The 18,624-nt window shown below is 41.6% G+C and overlaps 1 protein-coding gene across 1 annotated transcript in view; it reads right to left on the reverse strand.

The window, feature by feature from the left end:
* The window catches only part of CUL5 (cullin 5), a 29,302-nt gene extending 17,161 nt beyond the window's left edge, over positions 1 to 12,141 (reverse strand). Inside the window, exons 1-4 of the mRNA XM_088522307.1 lie at positions 12,052 to 12,141; positions 5,588 to 5,697; positions 3,167 to 3,266; positions 1,609 to 1,785 (exon numbers count right to left, since the gene is read on the reverse strand). Of these exons, the coding sequence (XP_088378433.1) occupies positions 1,609 to 1,785; positions 3,167 to 3,266; positions 5,588 to 5,697; positions 12,052 to 12,075 (411 nt within the window). The 5' untranslated portion in view covers positions 12,076 to 12,141. The remainder of the gene's footprint in view (positions 1 to 1,608; positions 1,786 to 3,166; positions 3,267 to 5,587; positions 5,698 to 12,051) is intronic.
* Between the last annotated feature and the right edge of the window lie 6,483 nt (positions 12,142 to 18,624).

Consider the following 18,624-nt stretch of genomic DNA (forward strand, 5'->3'; position numbering starts at 1 on the left):
TTTTATAATTTTTCAGTTATATAAAACAGTTTAATCATCTGAGAATTAGATCTTGCTATACTTCACATATAATAGAAGTAAAATTCAGCTTATATTCTAAGCTTACTTTATGTAACTGGACAGCTAGAGAAAGCAATCACTTTTTGCTTCAGATACTATTCCATCATTCTGTATTATTTCTACAGTTCTTCATAACAAGTCAAATAACATCTTCAACAATAGAATATGTTAAAAGTCACTTTGGAAGCAAACATCAAAATACAGTTCGCCATTTAGCAGTCCACATCTTAAACAATACAAAAACTCAATTAACACAAAACAGCTGTGTAAAGAAATAAGCCTATGTTTTGGTGTTGCATTAATGCAATATGAAAGTTTAATATACAAGTAATGCAAATATAATTGACAAGTAACTCCAGACCTAAGCATTGCAAAGTTTGAACACCACTCAGAGTAGCCTCTAACAAAATTAATGATCATTTCATATTTCATTGTATGATTTTTGAATGATCGCTACTAACACTTCTACAAAAAGGATTATACCTGATCATCAGACCCAACATGCTGCAGCTGAGCAACACGAAAAGCTCCCTGGCAAGCCACACTTATGCCCACCTAAACTCCACCAGCTGTTCAGTGATAAATATTCTAAGCACACTACATGTTTGTTCAAGTCTTCATTCTCTCCAAGAATTCAAGTTACAATAGACCTTTCCTCCACCTTAAACCCTGGAGCTCCTTCTTTTTATATGCTACTGAATACCTGGGGAAATTGTGAAAAGTTCAGAAGACAGCAGAGTTAAGAGTTCAAGTTCACCAGGACATGGAGAGCCTAATAAAAGCATGAGTTTTCTCCAAGAAAAAAAATAACCATAAAAAGGTAACTTGAAGTGGTGACTCCTCTTATTGCTGAAGATCTCTTTCCATTTCTTCAGAAGGTATACAGTATAAGATGCCAAAATGATTCTATGATTCTAAGTTGACCTTCTAAGCTATTTCGCTTCTCCTGGCCATCCTGAAGATAGCTAATATGATCTTTGATACCAAACAGAAGATTGCTAAAGAACTTTTATTGCCCTACAGATAATTTCTGCAATGAAAATGAATAATGAAAGATGTTGAACTAAAGGACAGAGTCTGGAGGGAGAAAGGAGCATTTTAGAGATCAAGAGGCACATTTAGCTTGTGATAACAGTATTGAGCTGTTTGTAATTACAATTCAGAGACAAAGCAAGTTAAGATCTTGGCCTAAGAAAATAAATCAAGTGCAGAAATACTAATCTTATTACAAGTACAGAAGCAGTAGGTATATTTTAAATTGCCACTCTACCAGATTTGTCACAAATATTTCAATAACTTGATTTACTTTTACATAAAGAGTACTGCCTTAATTACCTGAACAAAACTGTCAGCAGACAAAACTGGTGAAGCAACAGACGGAAATTGTTGTAGAGAGGAATAATCAAGTTGCAAGGTTGTTATTCTGACCCTCACACTGAAGCAAAGCAAGATGCTGTGTCACAGAACTGCAGCAATTTCATCTGCAGCCAGAGAAAACCTCCTGCACTACTGCTGTACGCAGAGCAGTTTGCAATACCCATCACGTACCTTGCGGACAATACTGTCTTCTACATTAGATTTCTTGTTGCTGCCCTGCTTGCCCATTAAAGTGATCTCTAACTGACAAAATGGCTTAGGCAAAATATCGCACTGCGTGAAGAACTTGCGCCACTCCACGATGTAAGCTTTAAGTAGAGCTGTGTCATCCTGATGGCTCAGCACTCTCTGCCGGGGAGGAGGGAGAGGGGAGGTCAGTTACAAACAAGTTTCTGTAAAGAGCACAAAGTACAGATCGACTTCTCTTACTGAAAATATTTCCCTATATTAGATGCAAATATACAGATACATTAGAATAAGAAGGTCTGCATATTCTAATGTCATGTAGTTTATTTTAAAGCAGTGGTTATAAGCCAGTAGCATGTGAACCACTTCTAATGGGTAGTGAAAGGTAATAGCAACCCAGTCACCTTTTTTTTTAATTATTATTATTTTTAAGGGATTAAAATTTTAGGTCCAAAAAGCCTGTACTGGTGCATTATCAAAAAAAAAAAAAAAAAGTATTATGCTTTACAGTGATGACTTCAGTTCAGTGGCATCTACTAACCTCCTATTAGATATATACATAGCTAAAGCTTATATTTCAATAATGCCTGCAGGCTACTACATTGTACTATAGCTATGACAACACCTAAGAAAAGATCTCTAGGAGAACACAGAGCACCTCTGAGGCCCCAGTTCAGCAAACATGGGCATGGGCCTACACCAAAGGCAGCTGATGGAACATCACATCAGCATCTCAATGCCTGGTTATATCAAGGCCTCCTTTAAAAAAACATATATTCCTTTGAACAAATCAGTAATGAGATCTTTTCACTAAACAAAGACTTTATCAGTGAAGTCTTATTTTCTCCTTTCCAAACCTTTGTCATTAATACCCTCTTTTTTTTTTTTCTCTCCTCCTCTAAATCTTGCACCAGTTTGTTCTTAAATCCCTTATTCCAGACAACGCCCTTTGTTACACATTCTAAAAACAGAGAAATTTAGTTTTGAACCTTCTGATGCAGTTGGTTGTTTGGGAAGAGGCCACAAAACTGTTCTGCTGAGATTGTCAGCCTGACAGTCCAGAGAGCTGAACATGCAACTTATTCTCAAGTCTGTATGAGCATGTCAGTGCAGCACTGACGCTACACAAAATAATAAAAATGTTTCCTTCCTTAGAATGGATAATTTTCAGACAGTAATTCTTCACAGAATATTTTGCCTCAAGAAAGAGCTTCAATTGAAAGACGATTCCGAAAGCACTATCGGGTAAACAAAAATAAGGTTGTGTTTTTTTAAAAAAATATATATAATGCAACAATCATTGTCCACCCCAGTTTCAAGAACTGTGAGAAAACAATAAAGCATGGAAAATGCTCAAGGGCTTAGTCTTCTTTTTGCCATTAAAAATCTGCAGGGTAATCATGAGCTCCAGAACATCATAAAACATCAACCAAACAAACAAGGCACAAAAATGAGGCATTTGGATGCAAGGAGAATCCGAACCGTATGCCCTCCTCCCCACTCCAAAGACATGAACAGAAGTTATGAAAGGTCAAGGACTTACTGCTTGTGCTTGCTTAATGAAATCCAGGATGTCTTCCTTCAGAGCCTGGTGGATCTTTGCAGGACCTTTATCATCCCACAGGCAAACTGCATGTACATCTCTAGAAGACAATTTATCCACCTTTTAGTAAGAACTATGCAAAGTTTAATGCAGTTACGTACAAAGTTTGAACAGACATAATTTATGTAAGTCTAAAAAAATAGCATATATTCTGTTTATCACTGTCAAATAATATGTGATTACGCCTCAATAACACACACAAACTATTCGGAGCAGTGGCAAAGCTATAAGAAAATCCAGTAGGCAAGTGAAGGCAAACTCTCTAAGCATATAAAACCAGAATTCCCCATGATATATCTATTCAGTAATCCTTACTGCACTAAGGACAATTGTTAAAGTTTTTCTTTGGCTAAGACATAAATCACTTGCCAGCAAAAGCATTGCTACTCAAGACCATATTATTCTGAACTACTCTCATTAGGATGCAGCCTTCACTCGGAGTTTCCTTTACTCAAAGCACAAATTCCTTGTGCTACAAGGGAAACCGACCTTCTTTGCAAGAAATCTGAGCTCATGGGTATCAGGTAATTTAAAAGGAGCTTTAATTAGTTTAATAAGATCACTTTAACATTTCATGACTTTGGTAGCTTTTTGAAGCGCAGTTTCACTGCAAAAGAGCTACCAAACAGCATCACAAAACAGGATTCTATTTATGAGTTTTAATCAATATGCAAATGCAGTCCTGTTTTTCCTATCTGGCAGCTCAACAAGTCCAACTCCTATGTTATTTCCTTACTAAAGAATATATAAAGCAAGTTACACTTTTAATTATACCATCACATATGTGACCTGCCAAGTCTTTTTTTTTTTTTTTTTTGAAGCATTACTTTTTGCAGCTTTTTTTCCTTCTCTCAGTACTAAAGCAATGCCTTTGTGAGAAAGCAGCCAAACCATCTAAAGGTATGGCTCTGTTCCTCTTAAATCAACATAGTTATTTAAATATAAAAGCAACTTTTTCAATTTAACTTAAAAGACAAATTTACAAGATTAATAAAAAAGTAGTTCCTTTCACACTAACAAAGACATATAGAGGCCCAGCTTACTTATGAGGCCTGAGGAAGTTTCACAAGCAGAAAAGATGCTGGTGTGTGCAGGATGAGCAGTCAAAAATGAATACTCGGTGATTATATCCTGGTCTAATACTGGGTGATTATATCCTAGTCTAAGAGAGGCACAAAACATCTAGAGCTTTAGATTTTTATTATCATTTTTAGGAGAGGTATTTCTCAAGTGTAACAAAAAACACAGTTCAAAAATAGGAACTTAGAATGAGATTCTTTCCCCTCACATGCTTTGGTTAGTCATAAAGTTGCTTAATTTGTCAGCTAGAAAAAACAAAGAAACAAAATTTCATCTTAAAAGCAGAAATATTTACCTGGTTATTAGAAAATGAAAGCAATGACTCAGTACTGAGCTTGTACCTTAACTGCACCTTGTTTCTGGCAATGACTTTAGTGGTGCTATCATAAGATATTGAAACTCCCGACGTGCTAAACTGCCTTTCTGTTTGACTGGCAGAATGTCTGACAGGTGCAGAAAGATGGCTGGGAAGAGAATCACTGCCCTGTGCTCATCAAAGCAGCAATACAGATGTGCCTGCATTACGACTGCATTTCTAATAAATATCAGTTTTTACAACAGGCTTAAAAAAAAAAGATGGGGGGAGAAATAGCAGGTTTAAGCTCTAGTTATCTTTGGGGGAAAGTAACTATGCTCAGAAATAGATTTCTTTAGATATATTTTGGATACATTTGTTGTTATTCACTTCCATATTCTGTCATTCAATGAACAAGTTAACATGATGTGTGTTAAGGAAAAAAAAAGTCATTATCTAATAGAAAATGGTCTTTTAGAAGTGTAATATTGCAAAAATGTCTGAAAAATATTTTTAACATATTTATGCTTAAATTGTATTTGCATTTTACTTTGGTGGTATTTTTAGCTATTTTTGACAATACCCATTTAAACCACCCTAGTATAACACTTGGCAAACTGCATTTACATAAGTTTACTACCAAAGCAACAAGCAGCATTTTACTTTAGCAATAACAATAGTTTACTCTAACAAAAACCTTGTAAGCAGGTACAAGACTTCCTTACTAGAATCAGATGAAGGCTTTGCACGAAGGTGCAAAACTTGATCAGCTGAAGTCCTAAGCTCTATTACTTCATCTCCATCTTATTTGCAAAACTCTGAATCTCAATAAAATATTTGAACAAATTCACAGAGACTAAAACAAGACTAAAACTGAACAATACTTTGTGTATTCTGCACAGTCTGTGTCATCTGACTTTTGTATCAGAATTAATACCTGTATTGCTACTATGTAGAAGAGTGCAAGATGCTAAAAAATTACTCACGAAAACAGATCAAACCACTGTTGTTTCGTGACAGACTCCTGACGTAGCAGTTTCAGGACAATAGGGCGCATGAAATCCCATTTGTCTTCAAACTGAAGTGAACCTTTATTCTAAAAGGAAAAGGAAAAAAAAAAAAAAAAGAAATCAGTCAAGCAAAATCTAACCTCTAATCTCACCTGACACCTAGGCATCAATTAACGTCTGAAGCACTTTGCTTCTAAAATTACTTTTGAGTGAAGCTAAAAAAATTAAATAAACCCCACAAGTGGCAAGACAACGCAGAATACTAGGAAAATTATCTTCTTCACAGAGGTATCTTGTATAACCTGGCATTTGAACTGTATTTACAGCACCAAGGTAAACAACACTTCTCACAGTAAGTATTATTTTAAGAAATAGAACCAAAAATAGAATTTTAAGAATCAGTACTTGTTTCTTAGAGAAGCAGATTGCAACTTTCTTCCCTAATTCACTGCACTCCTTAAAACACAACCAATTCCAGCAAGTGTTTTTCATCTGCACATGAACATCATTTTGGGCTTATACGTCGGTATCGTGAAGGCTACTTAGGGAGCTCCATGGCAGCAACCAACAGATGCGCAACACAAACCAAGAGGCCGAGCTGCAAAACTTGTCTTGAATAAATCCCCCTGATGGAACTGGAGGGCAGGAATCAGGAGGAGCACCCAGGATGCTGCCACCTTCTCTCCACTGTGCGTTTGACCTCAGCAGCAAAGGGGCAGGAAGGAATCAGAGTAACGTAGGAGCCGTTAGGCAACAGACTCCCTTCCTGGGGGGTAACTGGGTCTTGGCTGTGTGATGCCAAAACATTTTTTTCTGGGGAATAAATCATTCAGCGCAATATATATATATATTTTCAAATTCACTACACAAACTAAAGAGGAAGCTGATGGAATCAAGCGCTCTGATATTGTTGTGATTATTCATACTATATAGGCTGACTTCCATTAAAAAAAAAAAAACTTAAATAAAAACAACAATTTTATTGCATATGCAGCAACCCTATTTGCTTACGGCTCCAAATTTAAAAGGGAAAATGTGTAATAAATAGAAGTTGGTTGGGAATTCCGTGGCAGCAAGACTATTGGTTACATGATCTCCAGCGTGCTGGCACAAAACATTGTTTCTCTTACACACATCATTGTCTTGGTCAGTGATACTAAATTTGACACAATTCACTCTGAATATGCTAAAGAATAAAAAAAAAACATTCTAATTACTTGAAAATCTGGCAGGTGCACTCTGCTGCCACGTGTCTTTAGGCAAGAAAGTATGAGCAGCCTGTCATATTCTCTCAACCACCTTCTTCTGACTTAAGTCATACATAGAAATCTATAATTAAATCTGCTATTCAATATTCAGAAAAAGGACAGTGTGGAGAGCAGTATCCCCTGCTGCTCTTAAGTGCAAAAATGTCTTGGCTTTACATTAGCAACACGCAACACGCTCACAACACCTATTTTTACTGCAATAGTATCTGGAGACCCCATGGCACTAACAGGCCTCTGAGCATTGATCTCAAGGAAGGTTAGAGTTTGTCCAGCATCTAAGAAAATACTTGTCGCTGTTTGTGCAATTCAACGAGGCAGTTTTTGCCTTTTCTCTTTCTCTAGGAGAGAGGCAGGAGGGGAAAAAAAAGAAGATCCGAATGCCTCATCTCTGGAAATCACTGGCTGCATGCTTCCCAAACAGGGCTGGCTTTACAATTACCCCCCAACCTTTGATGACTGCCTCTCGTCTTTCCTATTCCTGTGAAAACAATCTCTGTTCAAAAAATTTCTGTTCCCAGTCCTTTTCTGCAAGATAAGGTTCTTGCCTGGAACCTGCTCCACAAAATCACAGGAGGGTTGAGGTTGGAAGGGACCTCTAGAGATCATCTAGTCCAACCCCCCTGCTCCAGCAGGGACACCTAGAGCACGCGGCACAGGGTGGCATCCAGGCGGGTTTGGAAGATCTCCAGAGAAGGAGACTCCACAACCTCTCTGGGCAGCCTGTTCCAGGGCTCTGTCACCCTCACAGAAAAGAAGCTCTTCCTCACATGGAGATGAAACCTCCTCTGTTTCAGTTTGTACCCATTCCTCCTTGTCCTGTCACTGGCCATCACCGAGGCCACCACTTCTTTCGACACACCATAAAATAAATAGCCTCAACTTCCTCAAAGGTCTTCCTTTGCAGTCAGACTTCAGAGTAGATCCTGTAACTTTTTTAGAAGAGGTGAAAAGCCTGTGCTACACTTCTGGAAAAGTGAAAGAGAGCATTCACTGTGCTCAAAAGTTGCTCGGCACAGTGGAGGATAAAACTGAGCGCTCACCATGATGAAGACTAGTTGCATCATAAAATACTGGGGGAAGGAACAGTATTTGAACATGCTGCTGTTTGTGATATACATCATGATTGGCTACTAAACTCTAAGTATACATAAAACTATTTCAGCTGTAGAAACATTATATGCCTAGTTCAAAATAATTCTCTTAACAAACCCTGGCAAAGAGATGCCACAGGAAAGTTTCTAACTTTGAAAACTGAATAACCTGTAGGAAGCACTAGTTTAATAGCTAAGTAAGGCATTTTTACATATCCGCCTTCATTCTCAAATTAAACAGGAACAAAGCTATTGGATTTAAAAACCCACTATACTAAACTATTCCTTAATCTCAATAAACAACAGTTTGCAAGCAGGGTCAGGCTTTCACAGCCACTAATCTTACATGTTTCGCCTGCAATTATGAGCAAGAGAAGGCGCCTAACACAGGCCCTTGGTGTCACTCACATTTGTTACCTCTGTCCCTGATGGTGCTCAAGGTGCAAAGCCAATTTACAGAGGAACAAGAAGTCAGAGGGTGCTAATTCTTACTTGTTACCAAAGTCACACATGCACCAGTGATGCAGAGAATTGAAAAGCCCATTTCCCACTTTCTGGAGCCCTCTGCAGCCTTAACTCACTTTTGAGCAACACTAGCATCAGTGGCAATACCCTATTTAGGTAACAATTCTAGGAATTAAAGACAATGCTTTGAAAAATAACTCTATTTGTGAAATATCCTCAAAAGCAATTTTACTAAGTTTATTCACAGACATGTAAAGTTTCATTTAAATACTTAACTCCATTTGAAATATATACCATTATCATATGGAAAGACATACTACAATATCTTTTCAAACTTTTTTCTGTCCTCACTCCTATACCTAAGCACTCAGCGTTGTATTTTACACAGCATGCAAGAAACCTCTCAGATACTATTGGTGAACATTACGTAGCCTGGACGGTAACGCAGGCAGAACAGCTGCACGGAATGCAGTACACAACAAGTAAGGCCCTCGAACAGGAACCGCGCTTTCATCCCCAGACCCAGTCAAGTCCTGGCAACCTCCATGCTACTGTCCTGCCATAGCCCAGGATGCCTCTTTGGACATTGCTTTCTGGGGCAAAACTGCTTTGTTTCTGGTGTTTGGGGATTTAAAAAACTGTACACTGACACTTTTTTTCCTAGGCCACATATAAACACAGTCCTGGTAAGAGTTGCTTTAAGCAATACCATTAAAAAAAAAAAAATCCTCCACACTAACAGTCCACTTCAATAGCATCTAGCTATGGTACCGTTTTCAGATACTGCATTAAGGCTAGTTCACAGCAGGAAGAAGTAGGAAATACAGGTCCTTCGACTGAAATAAGCATGAAAATTGGATCCATCTCTGCTACTGCAGCTCTACAAAAATCAGCGTGATTGCACTGAAGTTACAAAGATATAAAGCAGAGAAGTAGCCACAGAGAAAGCTTTGCTCTGTACTAACCAGAGTGCAATACTTGTTAGCACCCTAAGTATATCCTAACTGGAAATAGCCAAGAAAGAGACAAATGTAAACCATGGATCTGGCAATATTTACTTTAGGTTGAAGAATTCAAAAATTTCAGACATGTTTCCAGTTCTCAGTGACAAAGGCATGAGGTCAAGACAAACAGTTAAAACAAATGAAAAGGTAAATTGTGGTTCTTGACTCAATTAAGCCTACAGAAAATCTGCTGCTCGCTTTGCTTCTTCCCTCCCAATACCAGGGTCAAATTCCCTGGCATTCACTGCTCAATTTGCCAGCACGGCTCCATAGGAAGGCCAGGACGTGCTAGCACACACAGCTACAGATTTTCCTCATGCTGCAGTAAGCTGAGCTGCTCTCTTTCCAGGAACTGCAGGAAAATTTGCCTGTCTTCATGTCACTGGAGTGAACAGGTTTAGACTATTTTGCCACTTCAATGTGAACAGGTTGCAACTCCAACACATCCTCTGAAACAAAATATCCCCCTTTAAAAGGGCCAAACTTGTGTATGTTGAAAGAAAAACTACTAGGAAGCTAATCCAGTAAAAACTCAACCACCTACAGAAAAGTTACAGCCTCGATAAGGCAGAGCAGCTCTGCCACAGCTAAGGCACAAACTAGCTTACCGATATAGTGGCTACAATGGCTAACTCTTCCTCTAGAGTGTAGTATTTTGATCACATGGAAATTTTTTGCATAAATTGATTCAACATATCTAATACTAATTTTGCATTTAAATTAGAAACTCCAAGAACATTCTATGATTAAGAAAAAAATCAGGCATTAGTGGAGTATAAAGGATGACAGTCAGATTTCAATTCAGCTAGTACCCCCTGCTAGGATAGGCAAGGAATATTTCACTTCACTTTCTCAACTAGCTAGAGAGTTGACAGTAGATGGGGGAGAGAACAAGAGGAAACTTTTGGTTCCCATTTATCCTAGCAAAAAACAAACCCTGCCTAAACCTGGCTTGACATTTGATTATGCAGCCAATATGGAAAATGCGGAACCACCTCAAGATTTTAACACCTCTCCTTTCCTACCCCGGGGCCTTAATGTGTAGGGGATGTTGCTCCCCTTCAGTGAGGCTCTGGTAACAAAACTGACATTCAGTCAACAGTTGGTCTCTCTGAGAGCACAGAGAGGGTCAAGATTGGGAACAAATGCCCTTATTTAGCTCCAACTCTCTCACTGGTTTATTGTGTCATTATAAATGAAGTAAAATCACTGTCTAATTCTTCCCATTTGTAACACAGAGCTCACACTTTACTCTTCCCATCTGTAACGCAGAGCTCTTTAAGAAACTCACTGATTACTAAGTCATATTGTTAAACAAATACCTCCAGGTGACCAGAAAGGCTACTCTAAGCATTCCTAGCATTTTCCCTGGAACATACTATGCATCTTTTTGTCAATATACAATATTAATGATTAAAAGGCCAGTTGTGAAACTGTCACACAAAAAGACCTCAATTCAGTAAGAATCCTCTCACAGAGACGCAGGATCTTTGACTGTGTTTTCTACTTATCACGCACCTAACATTTTCCAGAGGGGCTGAAGCGAGATGCTGACCATCCCAGATCATCTTCTGGCCGCTAAGGGCTACAGAACCACGTGTCTCCCCAGCACGTGTGTCAGTCTTCCTAGAAATCCTCACAGACACTATAAAGTGGTGGGATAAAACAATACTGAGTAGATAAACTGCCTGAAACATGCTCTAAAACCTTGCTCTTACACACATACAAAACCCAACCAGACATTTTAATCTAAATAACTCTTATGTGGGGTTATAAATATTTTTTGATTTTTCTTTGTGTGTGTTTAACCAGAATTCTTAGATTCTTCCACATTAGACTTTGATTAAGGTCTTACCCAGTTTGAAAATCTAACCCACAAGTAAAAAATAAAATAAAACCAAACCTCATTTCAATTATATATGTATATAAATATACTTAGATTTATGTTTCAGATACCAACTCCTCCTCCCGGGTACCGGAGGCCCCAGGGCTGCCCTCCCTCTCGGTCACCCCCAGCAAACGCGTCTCCGCACAGCCGGGAGCTGCAGGCCGAGCTGCGGCACCGGCAGCCCGGCTGGCCGAGGCGCAGGCAGCGCTTTCCCAGAGCCACACGTGAACGCGAGAGGTGCTGCTCAACGCAGACCGCGTACATACAGCTCTGTGTGTGTGTATATAAGCTCCATATGTGTTCAGGTGTTGGCAGGTGACGCCGGGCAGACGCAGCCGCCGCTCCCGGGCCCGTGCCCGGCTCCGGGCAGGCGCCCGCGGCGGCTGCTCGGGTCAGGCCCGTTCCCGTGCGCTGGCGCCGCCGCCAAGGCCGCGCAGGGCCCGCTCCGCACGTGCCGCCCGCGCCCGCACACACGGGGCCGAGCGCGGCTGCCGCGGCCCGGGCGGTCCTGGCGCGACCGACACCTGTCAAAGCCTCAACTGAAAACCATCCTCGGCAACGCGGCCCCTCGGGGCCGGCCCGGCGCCGCGTCCCGCCAGGCCCGCCTGTGTGCGAGGGGGGAGGCCCGCAGCGGAACGAGGCGAGCGGCGCCCCCGGGGCCGCGGCCTGGCCCGCGCGGCGCCCCGCAGGCCCCGGCGCCGCCTCGCGCCGCGGCCGCCCTCACCTTTAGCAGATTAGACGTCGCCATGTTCGCCCCGCAGGGCCTCGCGGCCGGCGGCTCCCGTCCCGTCCCCGCTCGACTCGGCTCCCCCGCGCCGCGGCCGCTTTACATGGCCCCGGGCCGCCCGCCCCCGCGGCGGCGCCGCCCGAGCGCCTCGCTGCGCTGCGCTGCCCGCGGCGCGGCCGGCGCCGGGCTCGGGGCGCTGCGCCGCGCGGCCGCCTCGCTCCCCCGCGCGCAGCCGCCGCTCAGAGCCTCATGGCGGCGTCCGCCCAGCAGGCGCTCGGCGGCGGCCGCGGCTCCATGCAAGGGGCCGGCCCACATGATGCGGCGCCCGGGAGCCGGCCCGACGCCAGGCGCGCCCGCCCGCCCGGCCCGCCGGCTCCGGCGACGGCGCCATCTAGCGAGGCCGCCGCGGCCTGCGCGGCCTCCGGGCCGCCCCGAGCCGCCCCGAGCCGCCTCCGGCCGCGCGGAGCCCCGGGCCGCCCCGCGCTGCCTCCGCGCCCCTTCCCGGGGAAGCGGGAGCGCTCGCGCCCTCCTCGGCCCCTGGGGACGAGGCGCGGGTCTCCCCTTCCCTAAGATATATCCGTTCTCGGAGGCGTTTTGGAAGCGAGACCAGGAAATGCTTTCAGGATATGGTTATAGAAAAAAAAAACACTCTAGCAAAACGTTATAATAAAAAAAAGTATCTCAAAGGAAAAAAAATCCAACTAGCTTTTCTTATAGGTGAGGAAAGCCCAGAATTCATGTTGTGTGTTTCAATTTGGCCCTTCTTCAGCATGTTGCGCGGCCGCCTTCAGTAGCACCCGCGCCGTTTCATACTGCACTTCCAGCCCGCTCTTGGCACGGGGTTTCGGCATGCGAGGAATTGTTCAGCTCTGCATCAGAGCGAGGTTGGTCTCTTCTCTACCTGGTTTGTTAAAAGAGTTGGAAAGGACGTTGGAATAAGAGAGGGCGCTCTGGAAAGACACAGGCTAGTCTTAAATGCCAAGGTCCGGCTGGGGCTCTGTCACAGCAAGTCATTTAAACCTTTTCTTTTTTCCCTCATCCAACGGGAAAAACACCCATCTTGGTTGTCCATGGTGGAGGGCAGTGGTATTTCTAACAAAATGCTAAGCACTCACAAGAGCAGCTATGTGAGAAGTATATGCTGAGCAAAAGGTGTTCCAGGCGCGGCCGGGGAGCCCCAGGCCTCCCTGGCAGCTGGCGACAATCATGGCCCTGATCTCCAAAGGAGTCAACACCTCATTCGGGAGCGGGACGGGAGCGCTCTCTGCATCCTGTCCGGGGTGTCAGAGGAAGGGCTTCATTCAGCCCTGTTACAAAACAGAGCGCCTAAAGTGCTAGCTCAATAGATAAGCAGTAAGAAAGTATTTCCAAAGTCTGTGCCCCGTGGAAAGCTTAATAGTGCTGCCTAAATAGGGCCTGCAGCCTCATTAACTCAATAGCTTTCTAGCCTTACTACGGTCTTCTCTTAACCAAGAAGTATTAAGGAAGTAATGATTAGTTTCCTATTTTTTTAAAAAAATACTTTCCAGCTTTTTTATGCTTCAGTTAAACTTTAAACTTCTCTTTTGTTGCTGTATATTATAGCATATTATATTATTAGCATATAGCATATTATTATTGTTACTATATACTATGTATATATAATATGCAATTGTACAATATTCATATATAATGCATGCAATTGCATAGTTGTTTATATAGTATGTAACGATACAGTATAGAGTGCATTGTATTCTGTTTGTATTTTATAATATAGAGGATTGAAGTCATTATAGATCAAAGTAGAGAAAAGAGAAATCAGTTTTCAAGTCTTTTTTCCTGAATATTGAAAAATTATTGTTTATAGAAGACAATATAACCAGTGATTGAATGTCCTCAGGTTGTAGTTGTAACAATTTAGTGTTTAAATGCAATGCAAAATAGGTTTGTAAAGCTGTTTTAAAACCATACAGTCTCTGCTTGTATCCAGATTTGCCTCTTTACTCTCTAATTATTAAGCTCGCTATTTTAAAAATAGGAAACAATAGGATGTTATACATTTACATTTCCAACATAGCTTTTATAATTCAGTACTCACACAGTGAAACACATACAGATGCATCTAAAAACATTATTTCTCCCACATTGTTGTTTGTGAAGGGAGGTGAGAGAGAAATTTCTATTCCATCACCATAATATTTTTAGATTATGTCTCATGAATGTCTCAGCTCTGACATGATGCTGGAGAATGACCATTGCTTCATCCTTTCCAAACACTCACAATTACTCAGCAAACAAGCTTGGATCTCCATGGCTAGCTCTTTTTGAGCTTTTTAGTGAAGAACTGGCTGGTTTGGGTTGCTCATGAAAATAGAAATCTGTGGACAGTATCCACAGACAAAGACACATTAGGATCAACATGCAGGAATTCCCATTCTGTTCTATTTAATACTCCTACACTACAAAAAGTGTGTTTTCTATAAAAAGTCTGCTGAAATCAGATAAAAAAAAAAAACCTCCCACATACAAAAATGGTCTCTTTTTGACAAGTGAAGAAACCTAGGTGAGAGCCATATCTGCTAACCATGCATAGGCGCCACTGAGCGTGCAGCCTGTGCAGGTGACAAATGTTCCTCCCCTAAAGTTGGCCTGAACATCTTCCCAAGAAAGGACAGAGCTGATGCCCAATCCACTGTAACCAAACGGTTTGAGACCAGGCTCATAATGAGCAAATCTCACCCCAGCATTAATGAATCAGCCCCCTCTTCCCTCATTTTCCTAGTGGGCTCTGCTCTTGGGTCGTGAGTGGCTAAAGGTGTCATGTTGGATGAAACCCAAACTAAAGTCAGCGTCGTCTGGAACTCGCTGTCATGGGGACCTGTGTCTGATGGTTCAGGAAAATGCTGTGCCTTGTAATTCAGAGACTTCTACCTTGTAATTCAGAGATTTGGGGCCTGCTTAGGTCTTTCATCGGTCCTTACTGTTTATTGCTTAAACTCTGGACACAAGATCCACTATTGTTCACCAAATTAAATATCAACACATTTGCTAAAAATCCTAGTTATTCTTCTTGTCACTATCCAATCTCTTTTTAATGTGGTTAATTCTTTGGCTTAGAAATTAATTGTGGAGGAATCCAGTTTTGTTACCTGTTGTATGAATTGGTTTTGACCTGGTGAGTTGCATCTATTATTTTTTTTTTCTTGCTGTTAACGTCACAATTTAGCGGTGTTTTTAGATAGCTTTAAGAAGGGATTCTAGGCATCATTTACCTAGAAAATCATTTACACAGACATCATTTACCTAGAAAAACTATCTATAGAGTGGAGCTTCGCCTCAGTTCTCTTTGGTGTAAAGCTTAGAGTACAAAATCAGAGTGCAAACTTTTTGAATGCTATGCCTCTTGCACATTTTGCATAGCCAGTATTTAAGCTAAATCAAGCTGGGCTCTCATATGCTGCTATATTTTAAAATGACTTATTCCCTAACATTGCTCGCTGTTCTCATTTGCTCTGTTTGTGCAGTAGTCAGGCCAAGGTGTCTTTCTGTTTAAAATCTATTTATTTTTTAAAAAAACTTTTTCGTTTAAAAAAGGGAAGTTTCTTTAAGGAAATGTACACATCTAAGTTTGACCTTGGGAAGGTGCCTGGGTAGGCTGGATTGCCTTCCTTCATGAAAGCTGCCCCTGCAGCACAGGAGCTCAGTGGTGTGGCCTGGGCCTGGGCCAGGGCTCGACCTCGATCAGATGTCTTGGAATGAATTGATTCCAGAGGCCAATCTGTTGATTTTGAATGAGTTCGTCAGATATAAATATTCCCTTTTATGTTCTCATCTAACACCGCAGGGCACATATGTTATGCATAAGATATGCCTAGTTTCTTCTTGTTTTTACTTAATCTATGATGTAAAAAAACTTTTGAGGGGTGATTAGGCAGGCAGACTTAGGCACCCCTCCAGTCAAATAGAATGATTTGGTGGAGATAATAAGAGGGTTTCCAGTGCGCCGGGATGCTCAGGAGAACGTGGCATCCGTGGGACGAAACATGGTCCTTGTTTGGTGCCCAGCCACCGAGCTGCAGAGAACTGTGGCAGGGAATTAAATCTGATCTACTTTTCCCTCTCCTAGATTTTTCTGGATGGCTGAAAATGCTCTGTGTATTCAAGGAATTGTATTATAATGTGTTTGTGCAGCATGGTGGGTGAGAGGATGTAACATGAAAAACGCTCTTTTTCTGACACTGTTACCTTGTTCACATATGCAACTGTTTTTCAGGCTCAGGCAGCTTTGTATGGTACTTATTTTAAAAGTTCATGGAGCGTCAAGCTCTGTTTTGCCACAGAGTGCTTGGCTGCAAAAAAATCTCAATAAAATGAACCCTGCTAGTGTGATTTTCAGTTCGACTGGCTGAAATTGGAACTCACCTCTCCTAAACATAGCAGCAAGCCATGCCCTGGCTTTATTGCCTGTAGCCTTGGCCGTGCACCAGGGCAATGAGAAAAATGATCTGCACAGAGGATGCCTTCTTCCCCTTAATAATAAGCACTAATTATTTTAAAATAGAAAATTAATATAAAATCTGACTAAATATTTAAAACTCTTTGCTTGACATTGAAAACTGCAAGTAAAACTCAGTTCTCCAGTGCAGCAGAGTAGTGCCAGCCTTGCAGGCTTTTTTTAACTAAGATTATGACTAAAATATTTTCCATAATTCCTCTCCTCACTCTTAGTGTCTTAATGCTTAACAACAACCACTACTATTTGAAACTGCCTTTTTTTCAGCCTGCTGTCAGGAGGAGAGGCCCTTCAGCAGCTACATGGCATTTGCTTTCCCTCGGGGTAAAAACCTGCCGTGGGTGTCATACACTTTTGGTGCATTATCAGAGTCTGGGATTTGGGCTAGCAACTTCTTTCCCAGGACACATCTTAGCCTCGTCTTGCTGCTTCTTGGCAGTATTTCACCAGCTGCTTGTGAGAAATACAAAATACACAAGGAGAAACAACTGCTCTCCGTGATCAGAGAGCCGCCTGTTCCCTATCGAAATGCTGCTTGCTGAAATATTTTGGGATTTTCAGCATCAACCTAGTTTTCTTCACACATATGCTACACTCCCACTAATTAAGTCTTATGCAAGTCAAATCGTCTCCAGGAACTTGTACAACTTCATAGTCTTTATGCTCTACTCTCCTGGCACTTCTTCAATCGCGTCGCCTTCAGCAGATTTGCACGTTCTCTGGAACGTGATAAATACATTTGCCTTGCTCAGAAGTAAAATTCGGATTTTTCCATAGCTGTGTTCGCTTCACAGCAGAGGAAGAATTGTTGAATAAAAAGACACCATAAGTATCCAGTCAGGTTTCAGAGAAAGTCTCACACAAAGCTAAAACTAGGCCTTGAATTTTTACTAGAAATAGACTGGGAAATAAGTCTACATGCACTTACGAGATGTGGTTTTGAACTTTTTGTATCTATTTGTATCATGCATATGATTTTTTCAGCTGAATTCTTCCATTTTGAATACCTTCAATGTTACTGTTATTTTTATTAAGATACAAAGGTATCTTAAGTGCTACTGCATAGGGCTAAGTATAGTATCAAAGGACCATTAGACAAAGGGTTGAACTATTCTGGAATATTTATAACCTTTTAGTTTGTCATGTCATATCTGTTAGGGTTTTAAGAGAAAATTATATTTAGCAGATGTCTTCTTTAGAATTCTAATTCTATTAATTCACTTAAATGATTGTCTTTGGACTCTGGGAAACAAGCAATGCAAATCCTAACTGTCGACAATCGTGTCTGATATTTTAGTGATTTTTTTAAACAGCTCAGGATGTCGGTGACAGCTGGTCACGCTCTTCCATGCCCATGAATGGAAGAGCTGGTTGAGCCCCAGAGCCCCCTTCCTTGTCTGCCAGGCTGGATGAAGCTGCTCCATTCTGGGCAAAGGGCAGAGTGGAGATCAGATCCTTGGGAGGATCTGATGCCACTTGTGGTCTGGTCTAGGCAAAAACTACTCTCCCAAATGACACTGATTACGTAAAAAGAGATCTATGAAGTATGTGCTCTGCAGAGAACCTGAACTATTGTGACCGAAATACCCCTATTAGGGATCCACCCATCTTCAGCAAGTTGGGTGACTTGGGGATCAGTAGTAATTTAGTGGTGCCAGATGCAATCTCAGCACAGAGCAGCTGCCATGAGTTTGGGTGCTCAGTCAGGCCCCTGTCAGCATGGGGATCTACCCGGAGGCAATCACAGAGCTTGCCCTTAGGCTGCTAAGTAACACACGTGACGAGTGTGAGCGTCTGCTTCCCCAGGATTTCTTCTCTGCTTGGCTCCTAGCGTGTGCAGTTATGTCCTGCTCCTTGCACAGGACACGCACAATTGTAAGTGAGCCAAAATATCTCATGAATTAATGTGTAAAATATTTAAATGCAAGATAGTTTTCCTCTTCGTCAAACATAACAGAATGCAAGGATATTTGAAACATTTTAAGTGCCTCAAACAATATTTTATATCCATTTGTTCATGAATACAAATGCAGACAGTTTACTAGTTTTAACAGATTTTTCTTTTCCCAGGGATTTAC

Source organism: Tinamus guttatus, unplaced genomic scaffold, assembly GCF_059628265.1.
Source record: "Tinamus guttatus ecotype Peru unplaced genomic scaffold, ASM5962826v1 Tinamus_guttatus_pri_ptg000150l, whole genome shotgun sequence".
Taxonomy (NCBI): Eukaryota; Metazoa; Chordata; class Aves; order Tinamiformes; family Tinamidae; genus Tinamus; species Tinamus guttatus.